The sequence below is a fragment of the Leopardus geoffroyi genome, chromosome E2 (genome assembly GCF_018350155.1).
Source record: "Leopardus geoffroyi isolate Oge1 chromosome E2, O.geoffroyi_Oge1_pat1.0, whole genome shotgun sequence".
NCBI classification, from domain to species: Eukaryota; Metazoa; Chordata; class Mammalia; order Carnivora; family Felidae; genus Leopardus; species Leopardus geoffroyi.
The window spans coordinates 47582657-47604143 of NC_059335.1; the positions used below are offsets into that span (position 1 = coordinate 47582657).

At 35.6% G+C, this 21487-nt stretch overlaps 1 protein-coding gene and 1 non-coding gene across 3 annotated transcripts in view; both read left to right on the forward strand.

Moving 5' to 3' along the window:
- AP1G1 (adaptor related protein complex 1 subunit gamma 1) overlaps window positions 1-21487 on the forward strand; it is a 79609-nt gene that overhangs the window by 38231 nt on the left and 19891 nt on the right. Inside the window, exons 4-14 of one of the 2 annotated variants that reach the window (XM_045443375.1) lie at window positions 3770-3911; window positions 5452-5548; window positions 6753-6829; window positions 7696-7704; window positions 10026-10121; window positions 10590-10670; window positions 10876-10974; window positions 13483-13538; window positions 15344-15457; window positions 18991-19131; window positions 19938-19992. In XM_045443375.1, the coding sequence (XP_045299331.1) occupies window positions 3770-3911; window positions 5452-5548; window positions 6753-6829; window positions 7696-7704; window positions 10026-10121; window positions 10590-10670; window positions 10876-10974; window positions 13483-13538; window positions 15344-15457; window positions 18991-19131; window positions 19938-19992 (967 nt within the window). The remainder of the gene's footprint in view (window positions 1-3769; window positions 3912-5451; window positions 5549-6752; window positions 6830-7695; window positions 7705-10025; window positions 10122-10589; window positions 10671-10875; window positions 10975-13482; window positions 13539-15343; window positions 15458-18990; window positions 19132-19937; window positions 19993-21487) is intronic. The other variant, XM_045443376.1, reaches the window with a different exon arrangement.
- On the forward strand, window positions 15743-15828 carry LOC123579488. Its single transcript, XR_006702793.1, has one exon. It is a non-coding gene; the product is annotated as a small nucleolar RNA SNORD71 (small nucleolar RNA).

Sequence of the window (21487 nt, forward strand, 5' to 3'; positions counted from 1 at the left end):
CCTTTCAAAATAATACCAGTATTCTTCACAGAGCTAGAACAAACCATCCTAAAATTTGTACAGAACCAGAAAAGACCCTGAATAGCCAAAGCAATCCTGAAAAAGAAAACCAAAGCTGGAGGCATCACAATTCTGGACTTTAAGCTGTATTACTAAGCTGTAATCATCAAGACAGTTTGATACTGGCACAAAAACAGACACATAGATCAATGGAACAGAAAAGAGAACCCAGAAATAGACTCACAAACGTATTGCCCAACTAATCTTTGACAAAGCGGGAAAGAATATCCAATAAAATAAAGACAGTCTCTTCAAATGGTGCTGGGAAAACTGGACAGCGACATGCAGAAGAATGAACTTGGACCATTTTCTTACACCATACACAAAACTGAACTCAAAATGGATGAAGCACCTAAACGTAAAATAGGAAGCCATCAAAATCCTAGAGGAGGAAGCAGGCAAAAACCTCTTTGACCTTGGCCGCAGCAGCTTCGTACTCAGCATGTCTCCGGAGACAAGGGAAACAAAAGCAAAAATAAACTGTCGAGACCTCCTCAAGATAAAAAGCTTCTGCACAGTGAAGGAAACAATCAGAAAAATTAAAAGGCAACCAAGGGAATGGGAGAAGATATTTGCAAGTGACATATCAGATAAAGGTTTAGTGTCCAAAATCTATAAAGAACTTCCCAAACTCAACACCCAAAAAACAAATAATCCAGTGAAGAAATGGACAAAGTGAATGAATAGACACTTTTCCAAAGATATCCAGATGGCTAACAGACACATGAAAAAATGCTTAACATCAGTCATCATTAGGGAAATACCAATCAAAACCACCATGAGATACCACCTCACACCTGTCAGAATGGATAATGTTAACAACTCAGGGAACAACAGATGTTGGCAAGGATGTGGAGGAAGAGGAACCCTTTTGTACTGCTGGTGGGAATGCAAACTGGTGTAACCATTCTGGAAAACAGTATGGAGGTTCCTCAAAAAATTAAAAATAGAACTACCCTACAACCCAGCAATTGCACTACTAGGTATTTATCCAAAGTAATCAGGTATGCTGTATTGAAGGAGCACCTACACCCCAATGTTTATAATAGCGCTATTGACAATAGCCAAAGTATGGAAAGAGCCCAAATTTCCATCAACAGATGAATGGATAAAGAAGATGCGGTATATATACACACAATGGAATATTACTCGGCGGTGAAAAAGAACAAAATCTTGCTATTTGCAATAACATGGATGGAACTAGAGTGTTTTATGCAAAGCAGAATTGTCAGAGACAGACAAATATCATATGACTTCACTCGTATCTGAAATTTAAGCTACAAAACAGATGAACATAAGGGAAGCAAAAATAATATATAAAAACAGGCAGGGAGACAACATAAGAGATTCTTAAATACAGAGAACAAACAGGATTGCTGGAAGGGTTGTGGGTGGGGGGAAGGGCTAAACAGGCAAGGGGCATTAAAAAGGAGGACACTTGTTGGAATGAACACTGGGTGTTCTATGTAGGGGATGAATCACTGGATTCTATTCCTGAAATCATTATTGTACTATATGCTAACTAACTTGTGTGTAAAAAAAAAAAAAATCAGTAAAATTACCAGTAATGAACTCCTTAAATGTTAACAAAGATAACGTTTTTTTAATGAAAAATAAACTAGTTTGCAAGACAAAAACAAGAAAAATAGCATTGTTTCACATTTCTGTAAATCTTTTTAATTTCTGGCCTAACGGAAGACAGCTAGACGTCGTATTTGCTTCTGCATACAATATCTTGTGTTCTGTTTTGATTGAAGTATATGAAGAAGATCCAGCCTTTCACAGATAATATAGTTAGAAAAAGGAAGCCATCAAATAACCTTTCTAATAGCTGGATATTCTTGTTTGATACTATACCAAAACTCCTTAAGGGTAATTTCTTAAGGATTAGTTACCGTGTGGAATTTGAAACAGTGAGTTTGGTACTTTGTTATATTAAACCCATTGGTCTTTCTTGCACTTTGAATCTTGTATTCATGTATGCGTTTGTAACACCATGCCTCAGTCATTCGAAAAAATTGCTCTCTCAGTTAAAGTATTGGTAGACTGTGAAGTTCATTGTGGCAGTACAGATTTTCCAAAATTCTGAATCTCACTTCAAGCTTAGATTTTATCATTGGCAACCAACACTGTCAGTTGTTGCTCTTGAAGTGATAGGGTTAGTTGGCTCTTTTTGCAGAAAATGTCTGTCAAATACCCAAATCTTAATAACTATAGTTGTCAGTTATTTTTCAAATAAAAAAAATCATGTACATTTGAAAAGTTCATAGTTTAGTTTACAAGTGCCCAGGTGCTTTTCTCTGAGATTACCACTTCAGTATGCAGTTCTTTTTGCATACTTCCTATTTCATCACATGATAGCAGTGTGTACTCACATCATGATTTAATAAAACGAGTCTTTTTTTACTGCTTTGTCACAAGCGGGCTTAAGTGAAACAAACTCCCTTCCTCCCTCTGTGTGGCATTGAATACCATGACTACTAGTCATTGGTGCCACTACTCTGACTTGTAATGTGCCAGTAGTTTTCTCCACCACTGCTTTTGCATCCTTAGTGTATATGTCAATACAGTTGGCAAATAATGAGTTAGTATTGTGAAAATAGTTGGGTGCTCACAGACCCCCTGAGACAGGCTTGGGGGCTTCCAGAGATCTGTTAACCACTGAAATCCTTGAGAACCGCCTTACTAAAGGATAGTAAAATGGTCATAAAGCTGGTTGAAGTAGCATAACTCATATAATCAGTTTCTGAATAGTAAGCATTGATTATAATATACAGATGAGTTACTGATTCAAGTTTTTAATATTTCAGCTTTTCTGAAGGTACACTTCCTGGCTGGTTTGTAAATAGTTTTGTACAGTAATCAATGTCTGCTAGAAACAGGATTTTGTCTATCTTGTATCACTAGATACTGGCCTCACTGTAAATATCTAGCTTAGTTTGTTAAAGGTGGCTTAATTTAGCTAATTCTTTTAGTTACTATTTTTTCTTTTGAATACATAAAATAAAAACAAAAGTTAACCTGACATCAAGGTTAATACTGTACCATAAGGTTAAAGGTTTCAACGTATTTCTGTTTAAGTCATCTTAAATGCTTTAGTAGTGGGGACTCTTTTCTGATTTTTTAAAAAAGTTTTGGTTTATGCAAATATCCTAGTTTCTTTGGTAGTTAGTGGTAGAGGATATTAAAAATCTTTTAGGGGTGCCTGTGACTCATTTGATTAAGCATCTGACTCGACCTCACCTCAGGTCTTGATCTCAGGGTTGTCAGTTTGAGCCCCACATTGAGGCCCAAGCTGGATGTGGACCCTACTTAAAAGAAAAAAAAAAAATGGAGGAAAAAAAATAAAAATCTTTTAAAGATACAGGTGTGCTTCATGTTTCTGTTTTTGTCAGTTTTCATTTTTAGTGGTTTGCTAAGTTTTCTAAAGTAGTTTGTCTTTGACAGATAACCCGTCAAAGTTCTATTACTTTGGTATTTGGAGACATGGAATTATAAGTATGTAGGAGACACTGTCAATCAGTTTACTCTATTGGTAGTCTAATAAAGTTAAAGGAAACATTTTTTGCAATGAATAATTCTATTAATTACTTTCCTTATTGTAGTAATTATGAGTCATTCAGAGGCACCTCATTAGATTGTGAACGTGAACCTTCTTTATGGGGAGCATTGGGCAAAGCATGTTCATTTCTACCTCTTTCTTTTGCAGTGATCTTAATCATAGCACGCAGTATGTACAGGGGCTAGCACTTTGTACCCTCGGCTGCATGGGCTCTTCAGAGATGTGCAGAGATCTTGCAGGAGAGGTAGAGAAACTCCTGAAAACCTCCAATTCTTACTTAAGAAAAAAGGTAACTTTAATGAAACCAAATGTCTGCGTTTGGATTAGGGAATATTATAGAGATGAGAAGGCAAATTATTTTTGAGAGCTCTGATGATAATCTGTTTCTCTGCAGTCAATGTATTTTAAATGATTATATATGAATCAAGTGTTTATAAATCAAAATCTATTTTTATACTAATTTTGGAGGTGGGTTTTTTAATTGCTAATTACCTCTAGTTGATAATTGTGAAGACTTTACTTAATTCTCTTAATTCCTCTTTTTTCAAGGAAATGATTTATAAACAAACATGTTACTGGGTATCCTAGAAACCTAATTACTTCCTAATTTACTGGATTCTAAACAGTATTAAACAAAGTGAATAATGAACAGAACTTTAAGAATTTACTTTTATTCTAATAGTTAGTGCCTGTGTCTTTGCATTAGTGCCTTTGAATCTCTGGAAGTGCAGTTCCATTGGGACCTAGAGAATTATAGAGAATCATGCTCTAGAACACACTTTCTAAATTGGTGTGTCTAAATGGAATAGTATTGGAAGACAATGATCTCATTCTCTTAACTTGCTTTTATATGTTGATATAAACATTTTATGTTTTTTAAAATTGCGCTTGAACTCTATAACCTTCATAAACAAAGGATGTAAAATTTAGAACTCCCAAGAAGTGAACACTTAATATTGCGTCCATTTTAATGGTGTGAGGCAAGATGTTGCAAGGACCACGCTGTTTTCCAGGATCATACACTGTTAATGATGACTGCAAACCAAAGCCAGTGCTTTCTCTTAAAGAATGTGTGGCTGCTCTTGTTCAGAAAATACATTATTTCATTAAATAAAACATTCCTCTGGACTGGTAAAAATCTTTTTCTCCCAAATATAACTTGGGAAGAATTAGCTGAAATCTTTTCTGGTTAATATATCTAAACTTGTATGGTATTTAACTCCAACAAATAGTAGTTATGGTTACTTTTGGTGGGCAGAATCAAAGTCAGTCTTTGTATGTTTCTTTCCAGTGAACAAGCCAAGACCATCTTTTCTTCAGTAGAGACTAGCTAATTATTGTTCAAATGGTTTTCTTGATATTAGCAGAGAGTGAATTGGGGAAGGTATAGATATTATTAATAGTAACAGCAGTAGTATATCTTTCAGTTGCATTGTGTTTTTTTATAAAACCTTTTGGTATCTTACTCAGAAGAATGGTTATCACAGATGGAAGTCTCTGCAAAACTTTGTAAAATCCCACATAAGTTATATTTGTCTGATAAGTTCATGTTAACCATGTTCTAGGAAGTTTTTGTCCACTTATTTAGTAATGTATGAACTAAGGAACAGGTGAGCTAGAAGTTCTCATTAATGAAATAGTATAAATTGGAAAGCCCTAATCAGTTAATATATAATACATCTGATATCTGACTTCTTTCTTCTTTCTTGTTTTAGTAGGTGAACTAGTTGATACGGTTTTTTGTTGGTGGTTTTTTTTTTTTTTTTTGTAAGATTGGTTGCCCTGACTTAATTGAAATAAATCTTTTGTCCTTTTTATTTTTTTTATAGGCAGCACTATGTGCTGTTCATGTCATCAGGAAGGTTCCTGAACTTATGGAGATGTTTTTACCAGCAACAAAAAATTTATTGAATGAAAAGAACCATGGTAATGTGATTTGGATGTACTTGTGAAGTACTGAGGGAAAAGAGGAATGAGAAAAGGCTTCAGGCAGTGTTGGCCTTCTGTTTCAGTGCAGTGGAGTTGTCTTTCTTCTGTGCATAGACACTTTTCCAGGAAGGGCTGATTGATCAGATCTCTTTCTACTCTCATAACCTGCTTTTATAATTAGAGATTGGTGCCTTCATAGTTAACTTGTTTTTCATTTTTGGTCTACTTTTACTATATTAAAAGTACTATGTTTAGTTACTAATATTTAGCATAATGTACAAAATATCCTAGCCTTGATTTTCATATGTAAAACACCTTGATTTCCTGGCTATATTATAATAGGAGAAAAAGTTATTTTTTTATTGTCTTGTGATAGGAATGTAAGATTTATGAAAATACTTCAGGTTACTTGTAATAGGAATTTATAATAAGTACTTAGATACCTTCATATTAAATGTGAGAGAGATTAAATGGAACATGGGTATTCTTTCCCAAACATTTTATTCTTATTTTGAAGTCAGTGAAACAAGTTCTGAGTAAAGAAAATTCATGTGTCCTACTAAATGCTAAGAGAAAAAATGGTAAGGTATATTTAATTTGGATTAATTAATTAATCCAAAGGATTAATTCAGTCCTGTGCCCAGAAGGCTCAGAATATACTTGTTGAACAAATTAATGGTTAGGGTACTTATTTATTATTAGTGGGAACTGTTGTGAGATCCTTTTTATTGTCTGTGGAACAAGCATGTTCACTTTGTCATCCATAATTACCTGGAGTTGTGATATATTTTATTTGGAAATTTACAGTCTTAATAAGATTTCTGCTTCTAGAATTATCAGAACTCAGCTAACAGCTTATAAAGTATGGAGCAGATGATACCTAGCTTATATTGACTGTGAGCATGTCCTTATGGATATTCTCAGATGGAGAGACACATGATGTGTTGGTTGTCATTTTTTAGCAATTATCTTGGTAACATAATTGTTTAAAATATTCTGATTTGACTGACTTGGCCAGTATTAAATCAGGCATCTATTAAACACCTCCTTTGTATTCACCTCAATGCTTAGCTTCTTTGGGAGAGTAAAAAATAAAAGTAGCAACTATCCTTTTGGAATTGACCTTCAGAACTCAAAGCCCTGTTCTATGAAGCTGAATATAGAGCCTCGTTTTTAGTTTTTGTTTGCTCTTTTATTTCAGGTGTCCTTCACACATCTGTAGTCCTCCTCACAGAAATGTGTGAACGAAGCCCAGACATGCTTGCACATTTCAGAAAGGTAGGCACCATTCTATATGCCTAAGCCTTTCTTGATTGAAAAATGATTTTCGTGAGAAACACATGGTTTTCTCGGTTATGAATTTTCTTTTGAAAGGAAGCTATTGAACTGAATAAAGGACTTGACCAGCCCTGCTGCGTGGTAGGGCCGGGAGCCAGATTTAGGCATATAAGAACTGGCAGTAGTACAGTGTTTTCTCTTTCATAATAGAAGTCTTCTCTCATTGTTGGCAGACATACCAGTCTCTCATGTGCTTTATCTGCTGTTTTCACATTGAAGTCAGGAAATGTAACCTGAGGTTAGATTACAAACAGGAATTGTGTGTGTGTGTAAGTGGCGCCCTGTGTGTGTGTGGCGCCCTGTGTGTGTGTGTGTGTGTGTGTGTGTGTGTGTGTGTGTGTGTGTGTGTGTTTTAAAGACAGGTAACTACAGAGTGGAATTTGACATTACTTTTATGTAACACAGGGTCATCTTCTATTCATTTTAGGCTGTTGACTGGTGGTGGAAGTCTAGCTTTCTTAAGTCCCTCCCTTCCTTTCTTACAGCATTCTAAAGTGGAAATTTTTGTTTTCTCCACTTTCTTTTAGAAGACAGTAGTAAGGACTTGAAAGCTATACTTTGGGTAGTTACATGCGTTTAATTCCTTTTATAAGGTGTTGATCACTCAATAAATGGGGCCTACTTTGTATTTTAGTTATCATGAGGCTCTAATAGCAGTTCTTTTTTTTTTTTTGGCCTTTTTTTTTTCCTTAGATGTTCATGTCTTGATTAAATAATTGTAAATAGTATGAGGCCCGTATCTGTCCCTAATGCTTGCTTTGTATGTTTTGTTCCTGTTGTCTGTTTGGAATCCTGCTGTATGTTAGAATGAAAAGGTAAGAATTAACCCTCTTTTAGATGGTGCATGCTGGCATTAGGTCCTTAGTAGCTTTTGTGCATCCATCCACAAATGTGGCTTTTAAAAATACACTAACACTGCAGCTGTGCTTAATACTATGAGTTATTTGTTCTTGCAGTTTTGGCTAACTCCCTAGTCCAGTTTTTGTCTTGTCGTTTAAACTCCCAACTCCAAAATCAGCCTTGGATTTCAGTTGCAGCCTTTCCTGAATTCTAAACCTCCTTCTTTGCCATTTCTTCATCTTCACTTGAGAAACTTTGAACGGTTTCCCAGTGGCTTTGATGATGGCAATTCCAGATCAGTTTGGAGACTTGGCACAAAACACTGCTTCTTTTTGAAGTAGATATTTTAAAGCCATGTGTGGGTAACCTCATACTTTAAAAAGCTCTGTATGTATTTCTGAGCTCTCAGTTCAGACTTAGAGCCTTTATTTCCCCCTTACCTGCACTTAATCTTTTCTGGAAGTTTTGGAATATGAAAAGCATTTTGAGGTAGAGTGGGTGGGCATCGACTGATTTTCATGGCTGCAGCCCTTCCCTTTGTCATCTTATTTTTGTCATCAGTTTTAACAACTTACATTTTCATCTGAAAAATAAAGCTGGGTTCCAAGAATCTGTATGTTGAACACTTAGACATTTGTGCTTTTTGCCCCAAGGCAGTTTTAGGTGGTGTGCTGGTTTTTTGTCAGTGAGCAAAACAATTTCTGAATTTAGTAGCCCAAGGAAAAAAGATTTCTCCAAGAAATCAGATTAAACAAATAATTAGGGATACATGTAGTACAAAAAAGTAGGCCATTGGAAAGTATGCAAGGCGAGCTGCATTTTGTGCAGAGCTTGGTAACTGGATGATTCCAGCTTAATCACATTTTAAAGCAGTTTATAAATTTATATTATTTTTACCTTTAATATAAATCTGCCTATGGATGATACATTTAATGAGGATTCTGTTTAGAATTTACAGGTCACCATAGTTTAGTTTGTTTTAATCTTGGAGTTGTCCAAGTTAGAATTTTGTTTAAATGACTTAAGAGTCACTTAATTCTGAAGTGTTATGGCCACACTTCTTTAAATTCATGTAGATTGTGTTCTCTTACATGTAGAAGTGGGATTTACGTGTTGGGAGTGCATACATTGGGCATAGCTTGGCTTTTGTTTTGATCTTGATCTCCTTTTGGAGTTGGGGAATAAGGAGGGAGCAGAGCCAGACAGTAATTGAGAAAAAATAATTGAGCTGCAACAAAATTGGGGCTGTTCTGATTGCCTCTAAAAGAGATGTGATTCACTTCACTTTGGACACTTGTTTTCTTAATTTTATGTGCTTAGAGTTGTTTATGTAGCTAAATTGAGTTTTTAGTTGGAGCCTGGAAAAATTCCTGTTGTGGCAAATGTTTTGGAATTGGGTTTAATATTAAGTGCTCAATCAACAGAATGAAATGAATGATAATATTTAAAGCATTTTAAAGTTCAGCTTGGCCATAGACTTGCCTCTACTATGTGTTACGACTCTAATGGACAAAGTAAAGGAAAGACAAGAAAGGAATTCTGACCATAAGGAATGTATATTAATATAATAAGACAAGAAAGCAGGCAACAAATCAGTCTGTATAATTAAATGCTAAAGTAAAATTTTACCAAAAATTGTATCTTAGGAGTTGAGAATAGGGAAAGGAAATTATTCATGGCCTTGGTATCTTCTTGAGGTGAAAATAAATTTTTTCATGTGTCTTTTCCCCTTGGTCAGTGCTGAAGGCGTTTGTATTCCTGTTGTTTGTTGGAAAAGACTATAACTAGCCTATCTTAAGAGCAGAGAATTTTTTTTTCTCTGTTTAAGATAGTACATTTTAAAACTATAATTTTAATAAGATCGCCAGTATTTTTGGTGATCACATTTTATATCCAAATGTTTGAATGGATAAAAACTGAACATGCATGTGTTACCTAGGTATGTCAAGTTCTATAGAAGTAAAAACGTAGTATGCCCCGTAGGCATCTGTTTGACTTTTTTCCCATAGGCTTTCTGATGTACTGTTATTTGTAGTATCTTTGTATATATAACTCTGGAGTAAATAAGTCATTTGTTTTTAATTCACATAAAAGTACATATTCCTTCTTGAGTTCTTGGCCTAAATACTCCTAAGTTATATTCATCAAGTGTCAGCAGTATTATACCAGCATATTGTATCAGTAGAATTTTTTTGGATTCAGACCCTTGCACCCTGTTCTTAAGCCAAATCCCCTGCCTGTTCATGAGAAATTCTTTGATGTGCACTGTTTTTTGATGCATCTTTCTTCTCTGCAGCTTGTGCCCCAATTAGTTCGTATTCTAAAGAACCTCATCATGTCGGGATATTCACCAGAACATGATGTTTCTGGTATCAGTGACCCCTTTTTGCAGGTGAGGTTGAAAGAGAATTTTGGAGAAATTAATTTAATACTTTTGAAATAGATTGTTTCTTTCCTCTTAAGTTTTTGTCGGTAGAAATTTGGTAATTGATTGATTAAACTAATTACATTAATAAGTGAATAGTGACACAGTTCTGTGCTAAATTAACAGGATAAAATTATAGTTGTAATAGTCAAAATTATGTATTGCATAGAGACTTGACTTGCCAATGTAGTAGATCCCTGCAGGTGGTGGTATCCTTTAGCTGTAAAGTGATGAAGTGTGCCTTGTCTCATTACTTCATTAGGGCATAGAAGCATACATTACTTCTCTAAAGATCATGTTTAAAATTCTTCTGTTTGAATTTTGGCCATTTCTAATAGGATCTAAGACTTCATTTAAGTAATTTGAGTTTCATATCAAGTAAGTTCCTTTGTGTCAGACGTTATTTATTGACACTTCTCGTATTTTGCACATTAGGTACGAATTTTGCGGTTATTAAGAATTTTAGGACGAAATGATGATGACTCAAGTGAAGCTATGAATGATATATTAGCACAGGTGAGTAGACTCAATCTGCATTATAATGAATCTTCATTTTAGTAGAGCAGGGAGCCGAGTGATTGATGGTGGTTAGATGAGCAGTGTTTATTTGTGTTTCCTCATCAGTGGCTGTAATTAGTCACAAAATGCCTCTTGTTACCTCTGGATATTTTTCAGAAGTGTTGTTTTATCACTTATGTACTGACCTCTTGTAACTTTTCAGGTTGCCACAAATACGGAGACTAGTAAAAATGTAGGAAATGCTATTCTTTATGAAACGGTTTTGACTATCATGGATATAAAGTCAGAGAGTGGACTGCGAGTAAGTCTTTTTAAATCTTCCCTCCCTCCATCCCCCCACATGCATTCCAATTAGAATAATTAGACTTGAGTACTTTGGAAATGAATTGCATTTGGAAATTAACTTTAGGAAAGAGATACAGAATATATAATGCTGTGTTTTGGTATCTAAAGTATCACTCCCTCCATTGAAGGTTTTTGGTATAGATTATAATAAAGTTTGGATGATCTTAGGTATAGGTAGATATATAGATGCTGTTGAGTGAAGGAGACATTTCAAAGAAGTTTTTACTAGGGCTGTGATTTGAGTCGTTTCCATCACTTTGAACAAGACATCATATTTGAGTTAATCTGTTTTTCTTAAATATTTGTGTGTGTGTGTTTTTTTTTTAAAGAAATAAACACTTAAAAAAAACTGAAACAGTACAAAAGGTGTGCAGGGAGGAAAATGTGGGTAGCTTTCACATTTTTCTAGTGGGGAATGTGGTGTCCTTTTGTAACATGTTTTTTCAGAAATTTTTATATTTAAATTGTGTACATGTGTATTTCTTCTCTTACCCACTTTTTGAAACCTTTTTTTGGTACTTTAGACTTACAGAAAAGTTGCAAAAATTAGTTCTGAGTTCCCATATACCCTTCACTCAGTTTCCCCTAATGTTAACATCATGCATAACTATAGATGATTACTGAAACTAAGAAGTTAATACTGGTACCATACTGTTAACTAAATTACAGAATTTATTCAAATTTCACCAGTTTTTCTACTTCTGTCCTTTTTCTTCAGGATCCAATCCTAATCCCACATTGCATTTAATTGTCATGTCTCCTTAGTGTCCTCCAGTCTGTGGCAGTTCCTCCGTCTTTCCTTGTTCTTTCATGACTGACATTTTTGAAGAGTATTGATCAGTTACTTTGTAGAATGCCCCTCAAATTGGCTGTCTCTGATATTTTCTCATAATTAGATTGAGGTTATGCTTTTTTTGGCAAGACCACCACAGAAATGATGTACCCTTCTCAGTATCATATCAGGATGCTATCTACTTGTCTCATTACTGGTGATATTAACCTTGATCATTTGGTTAAAGTGGTGTCTGTTGTGTCTCTCCACTGTAAAGTTATTTTTTTCCCTTGTAATTGAAAATACTTTGAAGGAGACACTTTGAGGCTATGCAAATACCTTGTTCTTAGACTTTTTGCCCACCAATTTTAGTATCCATCAGAGAATCTTGTCTGCTGTAGTTATTTAGGATGGTGTTCCAATCATACTTTTCTCTTTTCCTCATTTTTTCCTCATTAAATTGGAATTCTCCTGTAAGGAGAGTTCTCCCTCATGAATTTATTCATTCTTTCAATCACTTAATAATAAAAGAATTGGTAGCTCATAGCCTTATGAGAAACAGATTACTAGAGACAGTCCAGTATTTGTATATGGTTCTTTTTGTCTTTAACATTCCAGTATCCAGATAACTTAAAGTAACCTAGGTTAGTTCTCTTCTTCTCCCTACCTTTCGAGCAAAATGGTAACATATATATATTGCCCTGTACCTTACTCTTTTCACCTAATGTTACCTTGGAGCTAGTCCATATTCATGTAGATAAACTATATTCATGTAGAGAGACCATTCCCATTAAAAAATAATTGTGGAATATACATAATATAAAAGTTACCATTTTAACTGTAGTTTAGTGGCATTAAATACATTCACATTGTTTTACTACCAGCACTACCATTTATCTTCTGAACTCCTTTGTTTTCCCAAACTGAAACTATGTACCCATTAAACAATAACTTTCCATTATTCTCTACCTCGGATGCCAGACAACCATCATTCTACTTACTGTCTTTGTGAATTTGAGTATTGTAGATAACCTCATATAAGTGGAATCATATAGTATTGTCCTTTTGTAGCTGGCTTATTTCACTTAGTATAATGTCTTCAGGGTTCATCCATGTCGTAGCATGAGTGAATTCATTCATGAATGAATCCACTTTTTTTTTCTTTTAAGTTTATTTTATTTATTTTGAAAAAGAGAGAATTCCAGGCAGGCTCCACACTGTTAGTAGGGAGCCTGACGCAGTGCTTGAACTCACAAACCATGAGATCATGATCTGAGCCGAAATATGTGCGTATGTACACGTGTGTTTGTCAGGTAATTCTTAGAAGAATTGTTGAGGCAGAAGTAATATTAAAAAAAAAAAGAATGTATATATATGTGTGTGTGTATATATATTTTTATATATATATATGTATGTATATTGCCAGATTTTTCACCAGTGAGGCTGTACCAATATTATTCTCCCACTAACAATATAATTTTAAAATATAATCTTTCAGCAATTACTGTTGAAATAGAATATGATTTTAAGAGTTTGCCTTCAGATTTTTGTTTTGTTTTTGTGTTTTGCTAGCCATCTGTAGAAATACCAACTACCACCTTTAAATTGCTTGCACCGAGGCCAGGAGATGATCCTTAAATGATACAAATATTTTGTTTTCTTCCATTTTTAACCAGTGCTGTTTCTCTGTAGGTCCTAGCCATAAACATCCTGGGTCGTTTCTTATTGAACAATGATAAGAATATTAGGTAAGTCAACTGAAAAATATCTTGTACTTTGGTTTTATAAACTCAGTGTTTTCAAGAGTGACTTTGCTCAAAATTGCACATGGATTGAATTACTTATCTAGAACTTCAACTCAGGATTTTTATTTTTAGCCTGATCTTAAGACTACTGTTTTGTAAAGAATATGAGGATTTACCTCATGACTAAATTTACTTTTGTTTACACTGTTAGCATTAGAAGTCAGCAGACTTTCTGTGAAGGAGCAGATGGTCAATATTTTAGGCTCTGTGGGCCTTAGAGTCTCTGTGGTAGCTACTCAACTCTGCCTCTTGGTATGAAAGCACACAGACTATGTAAATGATGAGTGTGGCTATATTCCATTAAAAATTCATTTATAAAACCACACAGCAGAGGGCTAGAGTCTTGTAGGTAGAGGCTGTGATTTGCTGACCTCTGCTCCAAATTAAGAAGAAAAATAACATTTTGTGTAGCAAACCTGGAATGTGTGAACTCTAGCTAATTTTTTTAGGTAGATCAATTTATTGGTATTTTATTTTGTTATATTCCTTTGTGTAGTGTATCCTGCTTGCCCTTTTTCCTGTTTTAATCAGGAAAAAAATTTCTTACGTTGAGCATTTAAAAATATGTAAATAATACCTGAATTATCTCCTCCTTCCGAAAGAATTTTTATTTATTTATTTATTTTTTCAAATGCTCATTTATTTATTTTGAAAGAGAGAGAGAGATCACAAGCAGGGGCAGGGGTAGACAGAGAGGAGAGAGAATCCCAAGCAGGCTCCCTGCTGTCAGCACGGAGCCCAGTGGTAGGGCTCTGTCCCACAAACTATGAAATCATGACCTGAGCCAAAATGAAGAGTTGGATGCTTAACCAACTGAGCCACCCAGGCACCCCCCAAAAGAATTTTCAAATTTTTTTTTTTTTCAACGTTTATTTATTTTTGGGACAGAGAGAGACAGAGCATGAACGGGGGAGGGGCAGAGAGAGAGAGGGAGACACAGAATCGAAGACAGGCTCCAGGCTCTGAGCCATCCGCCCAGAGCCCGACGCGGGGCTCGAACTCACGGACCGCGAGATTGTGACCTGGCTGAAGTCGGACGCTTAACCGACTGCGCCACCCAGGCGCCCCAGAATTTTCAAATACTTGAATAATTTTTTTTAAAGAAGTTTGTTTGTTTGTTTGTTTGTTTGTTTATTTATTTATTTATTTATTTATTTATTTATTTAGTGTGCGCACACAAGTTGGGGAGGGGCAGAGAGAAGGAGAGACAGAATCCCAAGCAGGCAGCACAGCACCTAATGTGGAGCTCAAACCTACAAACTGTGAGGTCATGACTTGAGCCAACACCAAGAGTCGGACGCTTAACCGACTGCGCCACCCAGGCACCCCTCAGATACTTAAACCTTAAAGTGAAGGCTTTATAGGGGCAGTTTTGGTACCAGTATCAAAAGCAAGAAAATATAAATGGTAAATTGAAATAATACCCTCTTGCATTTTGGGTCTAAGGAAAGGCATAATATATGCTTATTTTGTTGTACTATTTGGAAGAATTAAAAGGATGGAATTAGTTACTTTTAGAAGTTTAAATGGACTTGACCATGAATGCAAGTCTGAATTTTCCTGGTTACCACTACTTAAGATTATAGTGTCTTTTACACCATTAAAATAATACCATTATACTCACTAACTCTGTCTTTTAAATATTTAAAAATATTTAGTCATTAGATGTTTTCTTTGTCATTATTTTAGAGAAGAACTATCCCGACTTTTACATTTTAATTTGTCTTCTGCAACTTTGTTTCATCCAGATACGTAGCTTTGACATCTTTGTTGAAGACTGTGCAGACAGATCATAATGCAGTACAGAGGCACAGAAGCACAATTGTGGACTGTTTAAAAGATTTGGATGTCTCAATAAAACGGTAATAGATTGTTGATAGTTCTCTGCCCCAGCCCCCACTCGATAACTTTGTAATGGTTTTGAGAATGAGAATGTTGACATTTGTTTATTTACTCATTATTTGCACAGATGAACTCCCTGCTGAGTAAATCCTTTTTAAGAAAGGATTGGTAGGGAGAAGGTTAGGTCAGTGAAGGAGGCCAATAAGGAATACTAATGTGCACACTGAAGTTGTCCTTGGTTCTTTGATAAATAAACAGGTACAGGTAAGCTGGGCGAAAGTCTGCTTAACAGAGGTACTGCGCTCTGTGTGCTGGAGGATGAAAATACGGAGTGATCCATCGGCTAAGTGATTTATCACAATGCTGAAACTCATATTGCTGACAGCACACATTTTCTCACAGTACTTTTGCCCCAAGATACTAGAGGCAGCTGTGTTTTTTAGAACAGCACATCTAGGAATGACTGTTAGGCAGCAGATAGCACTTTGCAAAGGCATCAATTCTTTTCCTCGACAGACTGACTCTACTGATTGTCCTATTGTAAGAAGTGAAGATGTTTGTTAAATCTAATTTTAGTTGGCCTCAGTGAACTTTTGGTTGTATGTTCAAATTGAGAATAAATGAGATTTGAAATGATCTCTGAAACCATTCATTTAACAGATATCTATTCATACTGAGTTCCTTTATTTGCAGAGAGCATATGCTAAGTACATGGGCAATCTAAAGATACAACCTAAACTCAGCAACAATAACTCACCTAGTGCTTTGCACAGGATTTTTTTTTTAATTAAAAAATTAAAAAAAATTTTTTTAATTAAAAAAATTTTTAATTAAAATTAAAAAAAGTTTTTTTTACATTTATTCATTTTTGAGAGACATAGAGACACAGAGTACAAGCGGGGGAGGGGCAGAGAAAGAGGGAGCTGTCAGCATACAGCCCGATGCAGGGCTGTAACTCACAAACCGTGAAATCATGACCTGAGCCAAAGTCGGATGCTTAACCGACTGAGCCACCCAGGCACCCCTAAAAAAAAAAATTTTTTTTTTAAAGATTTTATTTTATTTTATTTTTTTAAATTTTTTTTTTTCAATGTTTATTTATTTTTGGGACAGAGAGAGACAGAGCATGAACGGGGGAGGGGCAGAGAGAGAGGGAGACACAGAATCGGAAACAGGCTCCAGGCTCTGAGCCATCAGCCCAGAGCCCGACGCGGGGCTCGAACTCACGGACCGTGAGATCGTGACCTGGCTGAAGTCGGACGCTTAACCGACTGCGCCACCCAGGTGCCCCAAAGATTTTATTTTTAAGTAATCTCTTCATCCAATGTAGGGCTCAAACCTACAACCCTGAGATCAAGAGTTGTATGTTCTACCACCTGAGCCAGCCAGGTGCCCCAGGATATTTTATTTTATTTTATTTTTATTTTTTTGAATGTTTATTTGCTTCTTAGTGAGAGAGACAGAGCGTGAGCAGAGGAGGGGCAGAAGGAGAGGGAGACACACAATCCGAAGCAGGCTCTGGGCTCCGAGCTGTCAGCACAGAGCCCGACATGGGGCTCGAACCCACGAACCATGAGATCATGACTTGGGTCAAAGACAGACCCGTAACCAACTGAGCTACTCAGGTGCCCCAACCCAGGATTTTTTGTGTGTGTGTGCTTTCCACAGAATGTATAAGCACCCTCTCAGTTGGTTCTTAGAGTGAGCCAGTGAGACAGACTAGACAATTAACTTAACTTCTATCCCCAGTTAACAGATTAGTTAAAATACAGTCCCAAAAGAATCAAATGATTTCCTCTAAACCTATGTGTTGGACAGGGCAGACCTGGGAATAGAAATCAGACCTTCTGACTCCTATTGTGTTATTTCTCTATTACTCACGACAGGGCTTTGCATATCAAACGTAAAATCCCTGTCTCTTTGACAGGGTATTTAACAGTAGAAGTTCAGACTCTGAAGCCTGAATGCCTCATTTAAAATCCTGACTATGTCCTTATTAAACTTGATGTAGTTATTTAAACTTTCTCTGCCTCAGTTGTCCCATATGTAAAACGCAAATACAAGAGCACCCACTACAAAGGTTATGCAGGACTAATTGGATTATTATATGTAAAGGACTTAGGCACCATCTAAGAATTAACTATTAGTGGATTTCTGTAAAGATTGAACGTTGTTTATAGATTAGCCAAGATAAAAGTATTTTATACTTATTAAATTGGTATTTTAAAAGTCAAATTGTATACTATGTTTGAAATTATTGACCAAATATGAAAAGATTCATGCAGTAATCTTCTTTTATATGTTAAACATTTTGGTTTTCCTTTGATTGCCAAATTTGATAAGGCTGTTCAAGAAACTCTTATTTGCTCTCATGGTACGCGCCCTTTTTTCCTTTTCATGGCCCTCATTGTTTCATTTTCCCTGCCCAGCTTTATTGAGATAAAATTAATATAAACATTGTGTAAGTGTAAGGTGCATTGAGTTAGTATATTTATGTGTTGTAAAATAGTTACCACTGGAGCTTAGTTAACATACTTACCTTTTCTTTTTTGTGATAAGAATATTTAAGATCTACTCTCTTAACAACTTTCAATTATATAATATGCTATTATTTTTTTTTTTTTTTCTAATTTTTTTTTTTCAACGTTTATTTATTTTTGGGACAGAGAGAGACAGAGCATGAACGGGGGAGGGGCAGAGAGAGAGGGAGACACAGAATCGGAAACAGGCTCCAGGCTCTGAGCCATCAGCCCAGAGCCCAACGCGGGGCTCGAACTCACGGACCACGAGATCGTGACCTGGCTGAAGTCGGACGCTTAACCGACTGCGCCACCCAGGCGCCCCTAATATGTTATTATTATTAACTGTAGTCATCATGCTGCACATTAGATCTCCAGAACTTACTCATTTTATAGTTGAGGTTTGTATCCTTTGACCAACATCTCCCCTTTCCCCCCACCCTCGAGACCCTGGTAACCACCATTCTAGTCTGTTTCTATGCTTTTGGCTTTTTCACCTTCCAGTTGGAAGTGATACCATACAATATTTGTCTTTCTCTGACTTATCTCACTTACCATAACGCCCTCATGGTGTGTTTTTATTCTAATTTTCTTATATATCTTTTGATGTAAACTGTTACATCATTTTTGGACAGAAGTGGATGTAATAAAGAGAATATGGTGACTTTATCACATTTTTAAGAAATAATGCACAGAGGTATTCTCATTGAGTAATCATTTTGTTACTTCCCTTGTTTAGCCTTTTGAGTGTTCAAAATTTCAGATGCATAGAATAGACTTTGGAACCCAAACTGCATTTTTGGTGACTAGTAGTGTGTCTCTTGGATCTTTGTAAAGAAAAGTGTTGAATGAAAATTCAGAATGTTAAAAGTAACTTTGATAACTTTGGCTATCATGTATGTATGAAGATTGGGATCACAAGATCGTGCAAGGGCATAGAACCCATCTGCCAGTGTTCAGAAACAACATACCTGGGTTTTTGTTTCATTCCCACTATAAATATCATAACTTTTTTTTCCCCCCCCCTCTGCAAGGCGTGCAATGGAATTGAGTTTTGCCCTGGTAAATGGGAATAATATCCGAGGCATGATGAAGGAATTACTTTATTTTCTGGATTCATGTGAGCCAGAATTTAAAGCAGACTGTGCATCTGGAATCTTTCTTGCTGCAGAAAAGTAAGAACTTAATTTTTACATTTATTGGTAAAAGATGCTTGGAACTTTTTGAAAGCATCTTTAAAACATGGAGAAAATATTGTAAACCTGTTTAAAACATGTCATGTTTATTTCAGACTCCCAATTATAAATTTGCTTCATTTAAAAAATAAAGAAAAGAAAGAAAAGAAAGAAATTTGCTTCGTTAGAAGGCCATTCTAACCAGTATTTAAGTATTTTAAGTATATTAAGTATCTAAGACCAAAAAGAATCCTACTTTTATAAAATCTCTTTGTATATCTATTTTTTAACTTCTCATCTGTGAAGAAGAGAATACAAAAGTGTTTGGATTTTTTTTGGTAGAGAATAGAAAAATTACAGTATTGAATTGTTCTGTGTAAAACTCTTAGGAAGAAGTACCTCAGTTTTGATAGTACGGTTATTTCTCCTCTCTGCACTGTGTTTTTAAGGGAATGAGTTTCTAGTCCTGGTGTTGCCTGGGTCTGGGAACAGTCCTTTTTCTTCTTTTTCTTTGTCCTCCTGCTTTGTCTTTATGATTTGTTTTCTGAAAAACTGAGATGGAGTCCCATTTCTCAGTTCAGCAACTCCTATTGCAATTATTATGTGAAACATCTAAATTTGACTTTGCCCCATTTCATTACCCTTTGAAATGGAGGTAGCTGCTAGGTTTGAAGATGAAATATGTCAAAAATAATCACTTCACCAGTAAGCCTAAAAAAGACTGTAGCACAGGATTTTTGAAAGTCGCTGAGCACAGTATACTTCACAGGTTCCAATGTTTTTATCTGGTGCCATTATTTTCTCAGGTATGCACCTTCCAAACGGTGGCATATAGACACAATTATGCGTGTTCTGACAACGGTAAGTAGCTTTTGTTTTTGTTTTTTTTTTTAGTCAACATATACTAAGTGCTGGATGAGGCAGACAAAGCCTTTGTTCTCACAAAGCTTACATTTTAGTTCTAGTGGGGGAGATAGAAACTCCGTGGAGAAATATGTACTATCCAGTTAGGCAGGAAAAACTACTACGAACAATAGTGAAGCTGACTGAAGCAGCATGAAGGACTCCAGCGACAGCAGCGAAGAATGGAAGGTGGGGCAAAGGGCCAAGTCTTTTAGGTAGAGTAGTCCACACAGGTCGCTCACAGGAGGTAACAGTTGAGGAGAGAGCTTGATGAAATGAGGAGCCGTGCAAAGATTTGGGGGAACAGCAAGTGTTGCAAAGCCCTTAAGTAGCAACAAGTGTGGCCTGCTTGGAGAGCAACAGGAAGGCAAGTGAAGCCAGTAGGTAGCATGAGAGGCAGAGAATGGTAGGATTGATACAGGGGCTCCATTATATAGGGCCTCATAGGAGTTGGGAATTTTTGTTTTTAATATGATAGGAAGCCATTGGAAGCTTTTCCATGACTATAAATTTATTATGGATTTAAAAGTATGGTTTTATAAGATATTCTTTTTTAGGCAGTCTTTCAGAGTTTTGGAGCTTCTTTGTTTATTATTCAGTTAATAGGGATTAGAAATTTAACAGTCAAAATGGAAGTGTAGTGGTATATAAAGAAAACACAAGTATCTATGTCTAATTATTGTCACTGAAGTAGATACCATTAAGGGAAACTTTTTCACATTTGGTCCCATCAAAATTTGAAACTTGCATAGCAAAAGGGAAAAAAATCTACAAAGTTGAAACAAATGACAACTAGGGGAAAAACACTATACCATATGACAGCATGGTAATATCTTTATAAATAATTTACAGTTAATAGGAAAAATCAAATACTGTAATGGAGAAATTGGCATTTGAACAGATATTTCACAAAAGAAGAAAGAAATGGCTAGTTAACATTGAAAAATACCATTGTTAATAAAGAAATAGTGAGTAAAATTACAAGTGGGGTATCATTTTTCACTTGTCATACTTTTTAACCTACTTCCTAGTGTTAGGAAAGAGAAATAGGTGGTGTAGTCTCCACTTCATATTGGATATAAAATGGTGCTTTCTGGAGTAAACTTCGTTAGCCTATAGCAAAAGTCTTAGTTTGTACCTTTTAACTCATTAATTCTTTTCTTAAGAATTTATCTTGGAAAAATAAAAGGGCAAGTATACAGAAATGTATATACAAAGGTGTTCATCCCAATCTTGTTTATAATAGGGGAATGTTGGAAATAAGTACAAGTCTCCAAATAGGCACTGGTTAAGGAAATTATGAAACATCTGTAGGAAGGAATGATATCATTAAAATTGTGATGTGTGTATGTGTATTTGTTGTTGTGGAATTCTGTCTGTGACACAGTAGTTTTCTAGTTTACTTGCAATGAATTAACTTTGTAAAAGGTTAATACATGAACTTAATAACGGG